Source organism: Peromyscus maniculatus, chromosome X (genome assembly GCF_049852395.1).
Source record: "Peromyscus maniculatus bairdii isolate BWxNUB_F1_BW_parent chromosome X, HU_Pman_BW_mat_3.1, whole genome shotgun sequence".
Lineage (NCBI taxonomy): Eukaryota > Metazoa > Chordata > Mammalia > Rodentia > Cricetidae > Peromyscus > Peromyscus maniculatus.
The window spans coordinates 114,913,458-114,931,021 of NC_134875.1; the positions used below are offsets into that span (position 1 = coordinate 114,913,458).

The 17,564-nt window shown below is 42.9% G+C and overlaps 1 protein-coding gene across 1 annotated transcript in view; it reads right to left on the reverse strand.

Moving 5' to 3' along the window:
- The window catches only part of Reps2 (RALBP1 associated Eps domain containing 2), a 251,310-nt gene extending 239,911 nt beyond the window's left edge, over window positions 1–11,399 (reverse strand). Inside the window, exon 1 of the mRNA XM_076561820.1 lies at window positions 11,326–11,399. Coding sequence (XP_076417935.1) covers window positions 11,326–11,373 — 48 coding nt within the window. The 5' untranslated portion in view covers window positions 11,374–11,399. The remainder of the gene's footprint in view (window positions 1–11,325) is intronic.
- Between the last annotated feature and the right edge of the window lie 6,165 nt (window positions 11,400–17,564).

Sequence of the window (17,564 nt, forward strand, 5' to 3'; positions counted from 1 at the left end):
AGCGAGCTCCAGAGATCCTCCTGTCTCCGCATCCCCAGTGCTGGAGTTACAGATGTGTGCCATCGTGCCCAGCTCTTCTACGTGAGCGCATGAGGACGTGGGTCCTCACGTTTGTATGGCAAGTACTTTACCCACGGAGTCATCTCCCCAGCCTTCACAAGAACCTTGTTTTAGCTCTATCATAACCAGACAAACCAAAATGGTGATATTTTTAAAGAATTACCAAGATTTATTTTTTTTTCCTTTTTGAGACAAGACTCTGTAGCTGAAGCTGATCTTAATCCTCCTGCCAAGTACTGGAATTACAGATCTGTACCAAACAGCAGCAAGAGATATTTTAAGTTATGCTTAATTAGAGCCAGTCTCAAACAAAGAAATCAACCCAAAAGAAAATCAAAAAGAAAGCACATAGTATGGCTATGTTCCAATAAACCTTAGCCATGAATTTCATGTAATTTTTACATAACATGGAATATTAAGTTCACAGAAAGCACTAAGTTCTCCAGTCATTTAGAATCTGTAAGATCTGGATGGGAAAGATGCCTCAGTACTTGCTGGGAAAGCAAGAGGACGTGAGATCAAATCTCCAGCACTGACATAAAAACTTTGCATGGCCTGTGTGGTGGTTTAAAAGAAAATGGCCCCCATAGAGAATGGCATTATTAGGTATGGCCCAGTTGGAGTAGATTTGGTCTTGTTGGAGGAAGTCTTTCACTACGGAGGCAGGCTTTGAGGTCTCATATATGCTCAAGATACCACCCAGTGTCTCAGACCACTTCCTGTTGCCTGTGAGTCAAGATGTAAGAACTCTCAGCTCCTTCTCTAGCACCCTGTCTGCCTGCATACTGCCTTGCTTCCCACCATGACAATAATGCACTAAACCTCTTAATTGTACTCGAGAGCCACCACAATTAAATGTTATCCTTTATAAGCATTGCTGTTGTCACGGTGTCTCTTCACAGCAACAGCAACTCTAAGATAGCCTGTAACCCCAACATTGGGAAGTGAAGGAGAGGTAGATCCCAAGAGCTCACTGGCCAATCAACGTAGCAGGAACAGAGGGCTTCAGGTTCGGAGAGAGACCCTGTGTCAAAGGAGGACAACTGAGGAAAACTTCCTGCCTCCACCTCTCAAGTGTTGGGATTACAGACATGTGTCCCCACCCCTGCTTACCTGCGTACTTTTCATGACTGCTTTGGCAAAGGCAGTTTTGGATAATTGCCACAGATATAACATGCCACATGAAGCCTAAAATATTAACTCTCTGGCCCTTTACAGCGTAATCAACCTCTGTCCTCAAATATGAAGCTCTTCTATTTCCTTCTACCTACAGGCGTTTTACGAGCCATCTGCTCGTGAGAGATGGTGGGGGAAGGGCAGTAGTTAAGAGAGAAGTCAGTTTGACTTCTCTGGACTGCAGTGATCCTGGGATACTTCAGATAATATCTCCAAAAAATGGTGAAAATTACATCCTGTCGTGGAAGGGGGATGGACTCGTGGCCCCCCTCCCTGAGGGTTTATACACAGTTGAGGGGCTTTTCTTCGGCACGTATCCATTGGTAAGTTGCCTGCGCTCCTGTACATAACCCCTCACCCATACTCCTGTAGACAATTCCAATGAATCTCATCAGTGCAAAGAGCAAAAAAGATGGGCTCCTAGAAGAGGGCCTAGCTGAGAAGAGGAAGTGTATCAGTGGGAGTGGGTGGGGGCAAGAGACGGTAATGGGAGTGAATGTGATCAAAATATATTATGTACACGTGTGGAGATGTCATGATGAAACCCATTATTAGATATGATTAGTAATAAACTAAAATAAAACATTTTTTAGACAGGCATGGTGGCACATGCCCTTAATCCCAGCACTCGGGAGGCCAGCCTGGTTTACAAAGAGAGTTCCAGGACAGCCACTGCTGTTACACAGACCAACTGTGTCTTGAAAAAAAACAAAAACAAAACAAATTTTTTAAAGAAAAAAACTTGGCTGGATGGTTCAGTGGTTAAGATCAGGTACAAACCGCAGCTTGCGGTTTGGATCCCATCTCCCACATTGGGAAGCTCACAATCACCAGCCACTCCAGAATATCCACTCGCCTCTTCTCAACACTGTAGTCATCTATACCCACACAGATACACACATGATTTACAAGAACAAGTAATAAGTCTTTGGCCTGGCCATAGTGGCATGTGCCTTTAATCTCAGCACTTGGGAAGACAAGACACGCAGATCTTGTGAATTGGAGTTGAAGCCAGTTTGATCTACATAGAGAGTTCTAGGCCAGCTAGGACTACTCCATACTAACAGTAACAATAATATCTTTTTAAAGGAAAAAAAACTTTAAAAATAGGTGGAAATTAAAGGAGTGCTTAATTTTGACACCAAATAATCACTTGTTTGAATGACTTGAACTTTTTCTTCTTCTTGATAATACTGAGAACAGGCAGATTTTTATCGGTATGAGAGGGAATTCTAATCCTCTGACCGTATTTTTTCTCTCTACTCCCCAAGAGGAAATACTGAAGTAATACTGGCACCTCTCCTATCTCCAAGAAGTGATAACATGGAAAAAATGGATCTTTCTCTATTCCATCTTTGTCTCTCTGTCTCTATCTCTGTCTTTGTATCCCCACTGTCTGTCTCTCTGTGTCTGCCTCTCTCTCTGTCTCTCTCTGTCTCTCTCTCTCTGTGTCTTTGTCTTTCTCTCTCTCTCCCCCTCCCTCTGTCCCTCCCTCTCTCTAGCCGTCACCCCTGAATTCCGGAGTTTTCAGAGGGCACACCTCTCACTCCACCCCGTCCCCTGCCCCCTGAATGCACACATCTTTGAGAGCTCTGTTCCCAACTTCAGGACTTCTTGAAACTTCTCAGGCAGAGGAGTGTTTTGTAGACTCTCTCTGAGGTGGAAAGGAAGTAGATGGGGAAAATAAGAAGCAGACCAATTGCGGTGACAACCCTGAGTTGAGTCTTCATCTCTAAGCAGCTCTAGCAACAAGGGAGCTGATAGAGTCTGCATAGTCCTCCCCTAAGTAGTTATTTGTATGCCATTGCTATGCCTTCCCAGTGAGAAATCACTTCAAGTACTTAGAGATCAACAATGAGCTCTTGAACAATAGCATACAACTGGCTTTGGCTGACGCCAGAAGAAACACCTGTACAGAAATCCCCTCAGCTCCTATAGGTTCAAGCTATAACGTTGCATTCTTACATATGCTTTTGTCTGTGGGTTGTTTTCAGGTTTGGGGCTCCCAAGTTACACTTTGAGCAATTAGACATGTTTTACAGAGACAGAAATTCCAGGCTTTTGTGTTTGGACAAATAGGGAGGTTTACAATGAAAACATATCACCATGGTTATCTGAGATAAACCAGGGCTGCTTTTCCTGGGCAGCTGTTAACCAGGGTCACCCTGCCTGTGCCTGGCTGAATGATGCTCTTCCTGACCACAGGAACAGGACTTAATTAGGTGCTACAGCCGGGGCTGTCTTCCCTAAACTGCCTGGCAGAGGCAGGGCTCCTTTAGCGAAAGTTGACTTCTGTGTGACTTAATGTTTTCCAAGCAGGTTTATTGGGAAACAGTTGATTACTTCCATTTCCTCTTTCATGCTAAGCTCATAAGAAAAGGGGACAGTTGGGGTTCTTAGCCTCTCATATGCCCTATAAGCTACCAATGACAATGGAATCATAAGCCACTGTCTCTCTTGCTGTTATGGCTTGTCTTCCAAAGGTTAGTGTGCTAAAAGCTTGGTCCCCAGCGAGGCAGTACTGAGGTAGTGAAACCTGTAAGAGGTGAGGCCTGCTAGAAGGTTATTGGGGTCATAGGGGTGCAAGTCTCATGAACGCACTAATGCCAGTTTTAAAGAGTGGACTGGGTCTTTCTTACTGGTACACCTATTGAATTAGTTACTAATTCCCAGGAGAGAGCATTAACAAAGAGGAAGCCTGGCCCCTTTCCTCTCCATTGTTCTCTCACCCCTCTCTCCCTTTCTCTCTTTCTCTGTCTCTCTCCCTCGCTCCCTCCCTCTCTCCCTCTCTCCCTCTCTCTCTCCCTCTTTCTCTCTTTCTCTGTCCCTCTCTCTCCCTCCCTCTCCCTCTTTCTCTCTTTTTCTGTCTCTATCCATCTGTCCCCCTCTCTCTCCCCCTCCCTCTCTCCCTCTCTCTCTCCCTCGTTCTCTCTTTCTCTGTCCCTCTCTCCCTCCTTCTTTGTCTCTCTTTCCCTCTCTCTCCTTCTGTCTGTCCCCCTCTCTCCCTCCTCTCTCCCTCCTTCCCTCCCTTCCCCCCCTCTCTCTTCCTCCCTCTCTCTCTGTCTCTCACCATGATGTCATCCACCATGTTGTGATATAATCAGAAGACCCTCACCTGAGGACAAAGGGGTAGATCTTCCCCAATCTTGGAATTTGGGCCTCCAAAACTGAGAGCTAAAAAAGCCTATCTTCTGGTTTCGGCTTTGGGCTTTTGGTTTCTGCTTCTGTTTTGTTATTGTTGTCCTTTGATCATTTGTTTTGCTTTACTTTGGGTTTTATGTTTGACTTGTTTTGTTCTTGAAATAGGTTCTCACTGTGTAGCCCAGGCTGGCCTCCAACTTACAATCTTCCAGCTTTAGATAGGCATCACCCCGCACAGAACCTGGCTTCATGAGAAATGCTGGCTTTGCGAGGTGGTGGTGGCGGCGGCGGCGGCGCACGCCTTTAACTCCAGCACTCGGGAGGCAGAGGCAGGGGGATCTCTGTGAGTTTGAGGCCAGCCTGGTCTACACTACAGAGTGGTTTCCAGGACAGCCAACACTACAGAGAAACCCTGTCTCAGAAAACCAAAAAGAAAAAGAAAAATACTTAGTTATTCTGCACTTTTTAGTCATTGCAGAGTTGAGCAAGGACTATGATTAGTTAAATTGACAGAACCAAATTTTCTACAACTGTTCATGTTTCTGTCTTTTTTTTTTTTCCAGAGCTGAGGACCGAACCCAGGGCCTTGTGCTTGCTAGGCAAGCGCTCTACCACTGAGCTATATCCCCAACCCCTTATGTTTCTGAAAAGGAGGACATTCATAGAATGAGTCAGGGTAAGACAACTGCTATAACAAACAACCAAAAATCTGTTGTTGCTGTTGTTTTGGTTTTTTGAGACAGGGTTTCTCTGTGTAGCCTTGAGTGTCCTGGAACTCACTTTGTAGACCAGGCTGGCCTCAAACTCATAGAGATCTGCCTGCCTCTGCCTCCCGAGTGCTGGGATTAAAGGCGTGCACCACCATACCCGGCTCCAAAAAGTCTTAATGGGATAACAAAACCATTCTTTTTTTTTTATCTCACCACAGCCCAACATAGGTGTGTAGAAGGAGTGCTTTTGTAAAGCCCATTCATGAATACTCCTGGAACCTCCATTTCCTAGGCCTCAGGGACCTGTGCTAGACTCCTTGTATCTAGTAACTATAAAAAGAAAGCACTCAGGAACTCAGCAAAGGTAGAAAGAGAAGCCATGGAAGATCTTGAACAGCGGAGTTACTGGCTAGGCCCAGAAGAGGCACAGATCACTTCTCCTTACTTTCAATTGGTTAGAAACAAGGTATACAGCTGTAGCAAAGGGATTTGGGGAAAATGTAGTCAAGCTCTGTAGTCAGGAATCAAAACAACAGGTTGAGTACCAGCTTCTTCCCTAATTACCTTGAGAAAATTTCAAAGCTACAGTTAGCACTGTTGGTTCACTGCCAAGATTCCCTCTACTAGGACTGGACCCATTAGTGAGCATTGTTTGCTAATGGCCCACAGCTGTTCTCGTTGCACATTTACCTTTTGCCAAACTGAAGCCACTTCGAGGTTGTACTCCTACAAGTTCATCCTCTGCATGAAGAACCCACAGGAAATGACTGGTTTCCATGAGTGGATATAATGCTAGCCTATTGCCTAAAAGATCAATAACGGGTGTAGCAGGCACACATGGGGGATCATCGATGAAACAGTCTGTGGAATTGACTATTTGTTTGTGCTGAGACAGAGTCTCATTTTGTAACCCAGGCTGGCCTCCAAGTTGCCATGATTCTCCTGTCTTAACATTCCAAATGGTGGGGTTACAGATGTGAGCTGCCACACACAGGTTAAAGCCATGAGTGTGGGTTGGTAGGGCTGTAGGGGAATAGGTAAAAGAGGGCTCAATCTATTAGTCTCTGTATTTTGTGAATTTCTAAAATTTCACATAATAAAAAAATTTTCAAGTCCGGCATGGTGATGCACGCCGTTGATTCCCAACACTCAAGAAAAAGCATCCAGAAAACCTCTGTGAATCTGAGGCCAACCTGGTCTACACAATGAGTTCTAGACCAGAAAAGACTACCTAGTGAGACCCTGTCTCAAAAGAAAAAGTTTAAAAAAATTAAAAATATAAACTGTTACTTTTAGGGAAAATTAAATATGGACCCAATATACCATGATGTTAAAGGATATTTTTGTTTGTATATTGGAACATGGTATGATGTATCCCAGGCTGGTCTTGAACTTACTATGTAGTGGAGAAGGATCAGCCTTTGATCCCCCTGCCTCCACCTTGATATAATTTACTTTTTAAATGCAATGATAGCTTTAGGGCTAATGAAACAAATATCCCATGCGATTTTCAGCTGCATTCCATATTATTTACAGGTGAGATGACATGGTATCCTGAATTTTCACTAAAATACTCAAGTACAAAAGAAAAGCTCAGGAGGAGAGAGCTTGAAACAAAACCTGAAAATATGGACAGTTGTTGTAGTGGTGGTTTGAATAGGTATGGTTCCCATAGACTCATGTGTTTGAATGCTTGGCCCATAGGGAGTGGCACTGTTAGGAGGTGTGGCCTTGTTGGAGGAAGTATGTCACTGTGGGGTCAGGCTTTGAGGTCTCCTATGCTCAAGCTATGCCCAGTGTGGGACACAGTCTCCTTCTACTGCCTGCAGATCAAGATGTAGAACTCTCAGTTCCTCCTCCAGCACCACATCTGCCTGCATGTCACCATGTCCTGCCATGATGACAATAGACTAAACCTCTGAAACTGTTAGCCAGCCCCAATTAAATGTTTCCTTTATAAGAGTTTCCGAAATCATGGTGTCCTTTTTCAGCAATAGAACACTGACCAAGACAATTGTTTTAGGTGAATAATGGATAGAGGAAAAGACATTATACTAGTCTCTCAAATTTTTTCTATCTGCCAGGTGGTTCATACCTATAATCCCAACATTTAGGAAGTTGAGGAAAGAGGATAGATAGCATAGGCTACAGACTGAGACTCTCTCTCCAAAAAAAAAGTTCATTTTTTTTATCTGAAATTTTCCCTACTTATAAAAATACATTTTTTTTTTTGCAATCCTAGCACTCGAGAGGTAGAGACAGGAGGATCAGGAATATCAAGGTCATCCTCTACTATGTAATGATTTAGAAGCCAGCCTGTACTACATAAGGCTCTGTCTCAAAATACTAAAGAAAAAGGATGTATCCACACCCCTCTTGCAGTCTCATTTGTTCATTCCAATATGCAAGCCCTTACTGAGACTCCTGTATCTATGTGACCTTTGCTTGTTGGGTGGGCTATTTTGTTTGCTTGTCTGTTTAAGACATGGTCTCATTATGTAGCCTAGGCTGCTCTCAAACTCACACTGATCCTCCTGCCTCAGTCTCCCAAGTACTGAGATTACAGATGTGTAGCACTGTACCTGGCTCCCAACATGATTTTGAATTTTACTAATACCTAGAAATGGTAGACACCCTGGAGAGATGGCTCAGTGGTTAAGAGCACTGGACGCTCTTCCAGAGGACCCAGGTTCAATTCCCAGCACCCACATGGCAGCTCACAACTGTCTATAACTCTAGTTCCAGGGTTTCTGATACCCTCACACAGTCATACATGTAAGCAAAACACCAATGTGCATAAAATAAAAATAAATTATTTATTTAAAAAAGAAAGAAATGGGAGAGACAATAACAGTATGAAAAAAAGCATGCCTTTGTCTTAGAAACTAATGAAATACCTGGCAAGTAGTCAAAATTCTTCATTGTGTTAGAGTGTTAGTGCAGAAAAAAGTTTAGCACATCTCATTGACAATGCCTGATTTCCTCTGGGACTGGGAGAAACAAAAGTGTGTGTTGATTTTGAAAAGGATGTTTATCTCACATGCCCTGCATTATCTCCACGAGACTCCAGCCACTACCTGCTGGGGGAAGAGGCCCAAGAGCAGAGCCTACGAGGCTGCCTTTTCTTAAAGCTTTAGAACCTCTTGGGGACCATGTGTCTGCAAACAGTTTCCAAATCATTAGACACGCCAGTTCTGTAACTATGAAAATAATGGCACTGGATTCAAAAACTAAGAGACTTGGTCACCTCCACAATTGTCTCCATTTTGGAACCAGAGTGCTACACTTGCTTTGACGGGGGCGGGTAGCCATAACATGCAATAAGGCTTTCATTTGAAGCCTTGTGTGACAGAAAAGTTGGAAACACTTTTGAGTTCATGAAAGTCATTCTTAATTTTGACCCAAACCAGCTGTTTCATTTAAGCCAACAGAGATTATTTTAAAAACCATTATTTCTGGAGCTAGAGCCTATCCAGCAATGCCGCTACAGAATCTGGCCCTTTAGGAGAGCTCTGTTAGAGACATATTTCAAGCCTATAATGGTACCTCTTCACAGACTGCTCTTTATTTATCTTGATTTTATGTATGTGGGTGTTTTGCCTACATGTATGTCTGTGCACCACATTCATCCATGATGCCTTTGGAACCCAGATGAGGGCGTCACATTCCCTGGAACTGGAGTTATAAACAGTTGTAAGCTGCCGTGTGGATGCTGAATTGAACCCAGGTCCTCTTGAAAAGTAGCCAGCACTCTTGAACATTGAGCCCACTCTAGCCCCAGATTGCTCTTTTAATATGTATGTGCTGTGTAATTATTTATTTACATGTGTATGTGTATGTGTATGTGCACATGTGTGCAGATGCCAGAAGAGGGTGGTGGGGCCTCTGAAGCTGGAGTTATAGGTGGTTGTAAGCCACTCAGTGTGGATGCTGGGAACCAAACTCAGGTCCTCTGAAAGGGTAGCAGTTCTTAACTGCTGAACCAGCTTTCCAGCCCCTCACAAATTATTCTTAACTATTTGCTTAAGATGTATATTTAGACAAGCATATGTCAGCTGATCAAATACATATCATGAGCCACTGACAATAAGTATAAGTGATAATGCAGAAAATGGGTCTCATAAACACTGCTGGAAAATGAACCAACCACTCTGGAAAGCAGTCTAGCTGTTCCTCCGATTCTTAAACATAGTGTTACTCTATGTATTTGTTTCATTTCTGTTGCTATAATGGAATACTCTGACAAAGGGGTTGGAAAGATTGCTCAGTGGTTAAGACCACTTGTTCTTGCAGAGTACCCAGGTTCACTTCCCAGCACCCACATGGCAGCTCACAACCATCTATAACTTCAGTTCCATGGAATCTAATGCCTTCTTCTGGCCTCTGCATGCATGTAGTATACTTATATATGTGCAGATAAAACACACATAAAACAAAACTACACTTTTTAAAAGAAAGCAAATTTGGACTGGAGAGATGGCTAACTGGTTAGAGGCACTGGTGCTCTTCCAGAAGACCTGGGTTCAATTCCCGAACCCACGTAGTGGCTAACAAACATTTGTAGCTCAAGTCCCAGGAGATCTGATACCCTCTTCTGTTCTCCATAGGCACCAGGCACACATGTGGTATATAAACATACATACAGACAAAACACTTATACACATTAAATGGATAAATAAAAATTTAAAGCACAACTTAGAGGAGAAATGGTTTGCTCTGGCTTATAATACCAGAAGGATAAAGCCTTTAAAGTTGGGGAGACATCTAGCAGACAGGGAGGATACAGGGGCAGGAGAAGGAGGCTGGTTGGTCCCACTGCATCCATACTCAGGAAGCAGAGTGTGAACAGAAAGTGAGGTCAGGCTATATAACCTCAAGTCCCTGGGCCAGGCATGATGGCATACACCATTAATCCCAGCACTCAGAAGACAGAGGCAGGTAGATGTCTACACAGAAGAGTTCCAGGCCAGCCAGGACTACATAAGGAGACCGTGTCTCAAAAACACAAAACAAAAAACAACCTCAAAGCCTGCCTCCAGGGACCCATTTTCTCTACCTTCTAGAGGTTTCACAACTTTCCCAAACAGTACCACCAGCTGAGGATCAAGTATCCAAACACATGAAACCTACGGGAGAGATTTCACGTTCAAACCACACCCCCATATAACCTAGCAATTCTGTTTCTAGGTAACACACTGAGGAGCAATGAAAGCACACGTCAAACACAAAACTTGTGCCCAGGGGACTGAAGAGATGGCTCAGCCACCAAGAGCATTGGCTGCTCTTCCAGAGGACCTGGGTTTGATTCCCAGCACCCACACGGAAGCTCACAACCATCTGTTGCCCCAGTCCCAGGGGATTAAATGTCCTTTTCTGGTCTCCATGAGCACCAGGCATGTACATGGTACACAGACATACATAGAGGTAAAACATTCATACATATAAAATAAAATAAAATAAACCTGTCCCCAGATGTACATTAGAGCATGGTTAATAATAACCACAAAGTGAAAACAACCCAAATGACTAATGAGAAGATAACAAAATGTTATTAGACATACAGTCATACAGTGTCACACAATGTATGATAACAGTCATACAATGAAAGCATTGTTCAATTAAGTCCTGATAGGTGCTATGGTATAAGTGAACATTATGCTAAGTGATAGAACTCAAACACACAGGTCAAATGCTGTAAGGGTTTAATTATTTGAAATATCCCAAACAGGCAAATCTAGAATGAGCCTGGTTGTCTAGTGCTAAGTAGATAGGCTGGAAAGACATGAAGAATGATTACTAGTATGCATAGGGCTTAAGGATGATAAAAATGTTCTCGAATTAATAATGCTAGCTCTATAACCTTATCAATGGACTAAAAACTACCAAATCATGGAATTTTGAAGAGTAATTTATTGTATGTGTATGGATATTTGTCTGAATGTATATACATGCAGACTTGAGCCACCATGTGGGTATTAGGACTCAAACCCAGGTCCTCTGGAAGAGCAGCCAGTGCTCTTAATCGCTGAGCTGTCTCTCCAGACCCAAGGGTGATCTTAATATTTTAATATAATATTTTAATTAATCTTTTGAGAATTTCATACAAGCATACAATATATTTGAAAATATTCATTCCCACTCTTCCACCAACTCCGCCCACATCCACTCCCCATCCCCACCCCTTCTCCAACTGTGTTCTCTCTCTTTTTTAAACAGCCCACTGAGTTCATATACTCACAGGTGTGGGGCCATCCCCTGGAGCACTGACCCACCAGGAGCTACACATCCTTAAAGAAAACTGACTCTCCTGCCCGGAAGTCATCAGTGTAAATAGCTCCTCGGCTAGGAAGGGTGTAAATAACTCCTCGGCTACGAGTAGGACTCGTGATCCCTTCTCCCTCCAAGCTAGAATGTTGACTAAGCCAGTCTTTCGCAAGCAACCACAGCTGCTCTGGGTTCATACGTGCTGCCGTGTCCAGAAGACGCTGTTATGCTCTGGGCCTTCCCCATCGCTGGTTCTCACAATGTTGTAACCCAGCATTTAGGATTCTGTGACAGGAAGATTGTGATTACATGGTTAAGGCAAGCTTGGACTACCTAGCAAGTTCCAGGCCAGCCTGGACTATCAAGTGTAGCCATGCCTCAAAAAAGTAAATTAAATTAAACTAAAATGGGGAGTTTTAAGACATGTGAATTACGTCTCCATCCAAAATGTTCTCAAATACTTAGCATGTCTCTACCACATTCCTATCAATTTCCTTGGAGAAACAAATGGATCGAAGGGCAGTGAGTTGTGTTCCTCTTTGTTGCCTAAGCCGTTTTTTTTTTCCTTTTATTGAAAATATTCTTTTCTCATTGTAATAGATCCCGATTGCTGTTTTCTCTCCCTCTACCTCTCCCAGTTTCTCCCCACCTCCCCTCCCTTCTGGATCCACGCCCTTTCTATCTCTCAGTAGAAAAGAACAGGCTTCTAAGAGATAATAACCAAACATTACAAAATAAAATATAATAAGATAGAACAAAACTATTACATTGAGGCTGGACAAGGCAAACCAACAGAAGGAATAAAGCCTCAAGAGCAGGCACAAGAATCAGAGCCCCACTCATACACACTCTCAGGAGTCCCATAAAAACACTAAGCGGAAAGCTATGATATATACGCAGAGGACCTGGTGCAGACCTGTGCATGCTGCTTCAGTCTCTGTGAGTTCATGAGCTTTGCTCAGTTGATTCAGAGGGCCATGTTCTCCTGGTGTCCTCCATCCCCTCTGGTTCTTACACACTTTCCACCTCCTCTTCTGTAGGATTCCCTGAGATCTGGGGGGGGAGGGATTTAATGGAGACATCCCATTTGGAGAGGGAGATCCACCCCCATCCCCCACACCCCGTGTAATGTCTCTAAGCCATGTTTATAGCATAACTCTCCAGACAGCAGTCCACAATGCTCCAAATAGACAACATACCACAGGATTCAACCAGACTTCTGACAGTTCATTACACTGTGCAAATGCTGCGATCCTCTGGCATCACATCAACTCAAAGCAAGCATAAAGAGCCTGCAGGTACACAGTACAAATGGAAGTTCTCAGCTGGTGCCCTTTCTAAATCTTGCCTCTTACTGCCTCTTTATTCCGCTGAGTCGGGATCTCCAACAATACTTCATGGCTCCCCAACTCTAGACAGTGTCGAAGAGACACCTCCTTCTGAATTGAATCCTAATTGGTTGGTGAGGACCCTTCTCCAACCTTTCCCCAGACTCCCTGACAGCAATGTTTCTTTCCCACGGTACAGTAGGAAAATGCTTTACTCAGACACTCAGTTATGCCTCACTTGGCACAGTGGAAGTCTCATAACCAGCTTTGAAATGGTCTATATAAACCCGAGTGTTATCATAATGGGTGGAATTTGAACAAATTAAGGATGAACTGAAAGGATAAATTGTATTATGCCTTATTTCATTAAATAGATATCTGTTTCTTTAGTGAGTCATCTTTCACTTCCACATAGTTTACTTGGAGTACATCAGATACACAAAGATTCTGCATATAGATAGACTGCATACTTATTCACATCTGGACATCTGTTTGTATCTGTAATTGATCAGTGGAGAGCTTTCTGAGCCCAGAAAGTGTTTTGGTTCAGATTGAAATAGTAAAATTAAGTTAAGACATTATTTTTAGCAAATCTCAAAACCACACATTCCAAACTTTAGTAAGGGTAACTAACTAGATCTGGGTTTGGTTTATTCTTGTTGTTGATGGTGGGCCTGGTGGTGGTAGTGGTGATGGTGGGCCTGGTGGTGGTGGTGGTGGTGGTGGTGGTGGTGGTGGTGGTGGTGGTGGTGGTGGTGGTGGTTTGAGACAGGTTGGCTGTGTAGCCAAAAATGACCTTGCACCTCCTGACACTAAGATTACAGATGTGTGTCACCACACCTCCAAGTTGCTTCTTTCTTTTTTTTCTTTCTTTTGCTCTTCTTTTCTTTATTTTCATACAGAGGTCTCAGAATGTTGGCCCTGAATTCTTAGATTTAACCAATCCCCCTATCTCATGACCCCAAGCAGCTGGGAATACAGGTGCATACCACCTGCAGAGACTCAAACCCAGGGCCTCATGAATACTTGGTAAACGCTCTGCCACTAAACTCTCTCTAGTGCCTGGCTTGATTTGGACAGAGGGGTGGGTGGAGACAGTGTCCCACTCTATAATATAAGATGACCTTGAATGCCTGCTCCTCCCACCCCCTCACCTCTCAAACTCTGGCGATGACATTTGTGTCCCACTGCACCTGGCTTGTGTTTTAATTAAATGAATTTTCTGACTCAGCTTACATAGGAATGAAGAAGGGTGTAAATATGTAAAATAATAACCACATTTCCAAAGCTAGTTGTGTTGACCAAAAGGTCCATTGATAGAAGAATGAATGAACAAAACTTAATGCGTACATGGAATGGAAGATTACAGACCCTGAAAGAAGAAAATCTCACATATCCTGTAATATGGATTATGCTGGGTGAAATAGAAAAATCACAGACACTCACTTTATCCAATGTCGATAAATTCATAGAGACAGAAATCAGAATGGCAGTTTCCAAGGGCAGGGAAGAGAATAAAATTAATTGTGGCTTGATGTGTTGCACAAATCCTAATTGGTCTTATAATAAAAATCTGGAGTCAGATATTGGGGTAAATGCTGAAAGATCAGAGGAAACAAGCCACAGCCACTTCTCATCTCACCAGCTCCTCAGCCAAAAAGAGAAGATCCTGTCTCCATGAATCCTCAGACTGAATGCCTCTGAGTCCTCAGCCAAAAAGGCCTAACTTCTGTCTCCTCACGCCTTATATTCCTTTCTCTGCCCAGCTATTATCACTTCCTGTCTAAACCTTCCTAGTGCTGGGCTTAAAGGCATATGATCCAAGTGCTGCAATTAAAGGTGTGTGCCACCACTGCCTGGCTGTTTCTCTTTTAGACTGGATTATTCTTGTGTAGCCCAGAGTGCCTTGAAGTCACAGAAATCCAGACAGAGCTCTGCCTCTGCCTCCCGAATGCTAGGATTAAAGGTGTGTGCCACTACTGCCTGACCTCTATGTTTAACTCTGTGGTTGGCTCTGTCCTCTGATCTTCAGGCAAGCTTTATTTTTTAGATTACAAATACATCACCACATTGATGACTATAGAATTCAAGTTTTACGGGGTGAAAGGGTCTGGAGATCTGTAATACATCAATGTGAAAACACAACACTACTAAACTGTACACTTTTAAATGATCAATTCTGTGTTGTGTGTATTCTACCACAATTTGCATTGTCTTGGTTAAAAAGTAAACTGTTGCACTGGAATGCATCAGTTTTAACTTCCTAAAATCTGTTTTAAAACATACACCCTGCATCAGTGAACTGCTGATGCTTTGGCAAATCATACCACTGATGCTAATGATTCTCCTCCCCACTGTCAAGGCTTTCCTGTCCACAGTCACTCACTTTATTATTCCCTATCAAGTATCCTCTGAGAAGTATTGGCCAAGTACAGTCCTCGGACTATTCATGATGCCTAGAGTACATAAAAGTGTCCAGAGATCTTAGAGGAAAACACAATTGTGTCCACAAACATGTAATAAATTTGAAATATAAGAAAAGTAAGATTTACCAACAACAACAACAAAAACTCATGTTCTCAGCTATTATTACAATCCCAAAACTTGTGTATACACCATAAAAACTTCATTAAAGGGCTTGGGAGATGGCTCCATGGATAAAATGCTTGCTCCACAAACATGGAGACCTCAGCACCTATGTAAATGCAGGGAAGTTATGATGGTGTGTGCTTATAACTTAGTATGCAGGGAGCAGAGACAGGATACCTGGAGCATGCTGGTGAACCAGACTAGCCAACATAGCAAACTCCAGGTTCAATTAGAGACCCTGCCTAGATATATAAGGTGGACAGCAACCAAAGAAAACACCCAGTGTCAATCTCAGGCCTCCAAATGTACCCAAACACAACACACGTGCACCTAAAAACACCAAACACACATACACTAAAATAAAAAGATTTTATCAGAGCTAGGGATACAGCTCATCAGTAGAATGCTTGCCTAGCATGTGTACATAGACCCTGGTTTCAATTATCAGCACCAGAAAAAGGAAAAGAAAAAAAATAGACTTAACAAGTCAGTTCCTTTTAGTAATATTCAATTGCTGGAATGCATTTGATCTCAGCCAATATATTTTAAGCCGTTCACTTGCATTTGTTTGGTTTTCAATTTTTTTTTGTGTGTGCTTTGGAAATTTGTAAAAATGAACCGATCAACACCCCATCAAAGTTGGGGGTGCTGGCCCATGCCTGTTACCCCAGCACTCAGAAGCAAAATGACCTCAAGTGCATAGTGAGAGCCTCATCAAAATAATCAAGAGACTATTCCCTTGAGCTAGGTGTGGTAATGCATGCCTGTAGTCCCAGCACTTGGAAGTAGAGACAGTAAGATCAGGAATTCAAGGTCAGCCCTGGCTACAGAACCTCCTCAGTGGGAAAAAAAACATATACAAAGCCAGGAGACCTTTGGTCCCAGCACTCAGGAGGCAGAGGCAGACAGATCTCTGAGATTTCGAGGCCAGCCTGGTCTACAGAGTGAGTCCAGGAAAGCCAGGGCTATGTTTTTGAGACCTTGTCTCAAAAAAATTAAATACCTTAAAGAATGTCAAAGGAGAGGAAAAATTATCCCCCACACACAAAAAGAAAAGGCTATTGAAGGCTGGGCATGATGGCATATACCTGTAAATCCTAGCACTCGGCAAACTAAGGCAGGAAGACATTTACAGGTTCAAGGCCAGACTGGTCTACATAGCAAGTTGAAGTTCAACCTGGACTGCAGAGTAAGAGCTTGGCTCCAAAAAGCAAACTAAAAATTGGTCACTGAAACACTACAGTGAACAAGATCAAGCAGTCAACATTCCATCATGGATGGAAGAGAGCCCCTTGAGGCCCCAATCCTAACCAAAGACACTATTAGCAGTTGATAGCTGCGAGGAGAGAAAATCAGTCTGCCTTGGTGAACTGCGGACACTGGTAGGTTGCTCATGCCCCAATGGATAGGTACATACCCATGTGCATATGGGCAGCGCTAACTGGACTCGTGTGGCTATTCCTAACAACAACAACAACAAAAGAAAACATGAAGCTGGGAGGGATGTGAGATGGGGACTGAAGGGGGATAAGTTAAAGGGAGATAGTGGTGGATGAATATGACTTATATACAGTCTATAAATGTATGGAACTTCCAAAGAATAAAAATATCATTTAAACAAAATAAAACTATCAATGTGAAACAAGAAATACTTCAGCACAGAATATGTTCATAAACACAAGCAGCACGTAGAAATCATGTAGATAAGAGTTAGGCTCTGTATCGTCAGAATGAGAATTTATAAAAATGTTGGGGAAAAAAGAAGGATGGGCACACAACAAGGAATAAGAAACACGATCCTATAAAAGTTAGATGCTATTTTTCCATAGACTCCAATACTTTGCCTGTAGGAAACTGACAAACAGCATCAGGAAAACACCCAGAGCCCTTGAATCCTTTTCCAAAACAAAGCACAATGACCTTTCTGGTGAACTAGCTAAGATTTTCCAGAATAAGCTAAAAATTGTGCTTCACAGGATGTTGAAGGTTCAAGTTGTTCTATTGCCAAGGACTTTATAAAACAATTCAGAGTTAATAGGCATGTGCCAAGAAGATGGCCTGGCTATTTGACATCATTTGCCTATCAACTGACTGCATGAACATCATCTCATAACAATAGCATTCTGTATAAACAAGGACTCACCCTGGTGTTCATGTGAATAGATATATCATATTACATCTGCAGTACATTTACCCATGGCCTGTGTAATGAGCCACCGTGAGAAGAGCCCCGTGTTTTCTTTTGTTGATCTCTAAACACCCACACTACAAGAACCATTTCTCCCTTCAGGTAAAC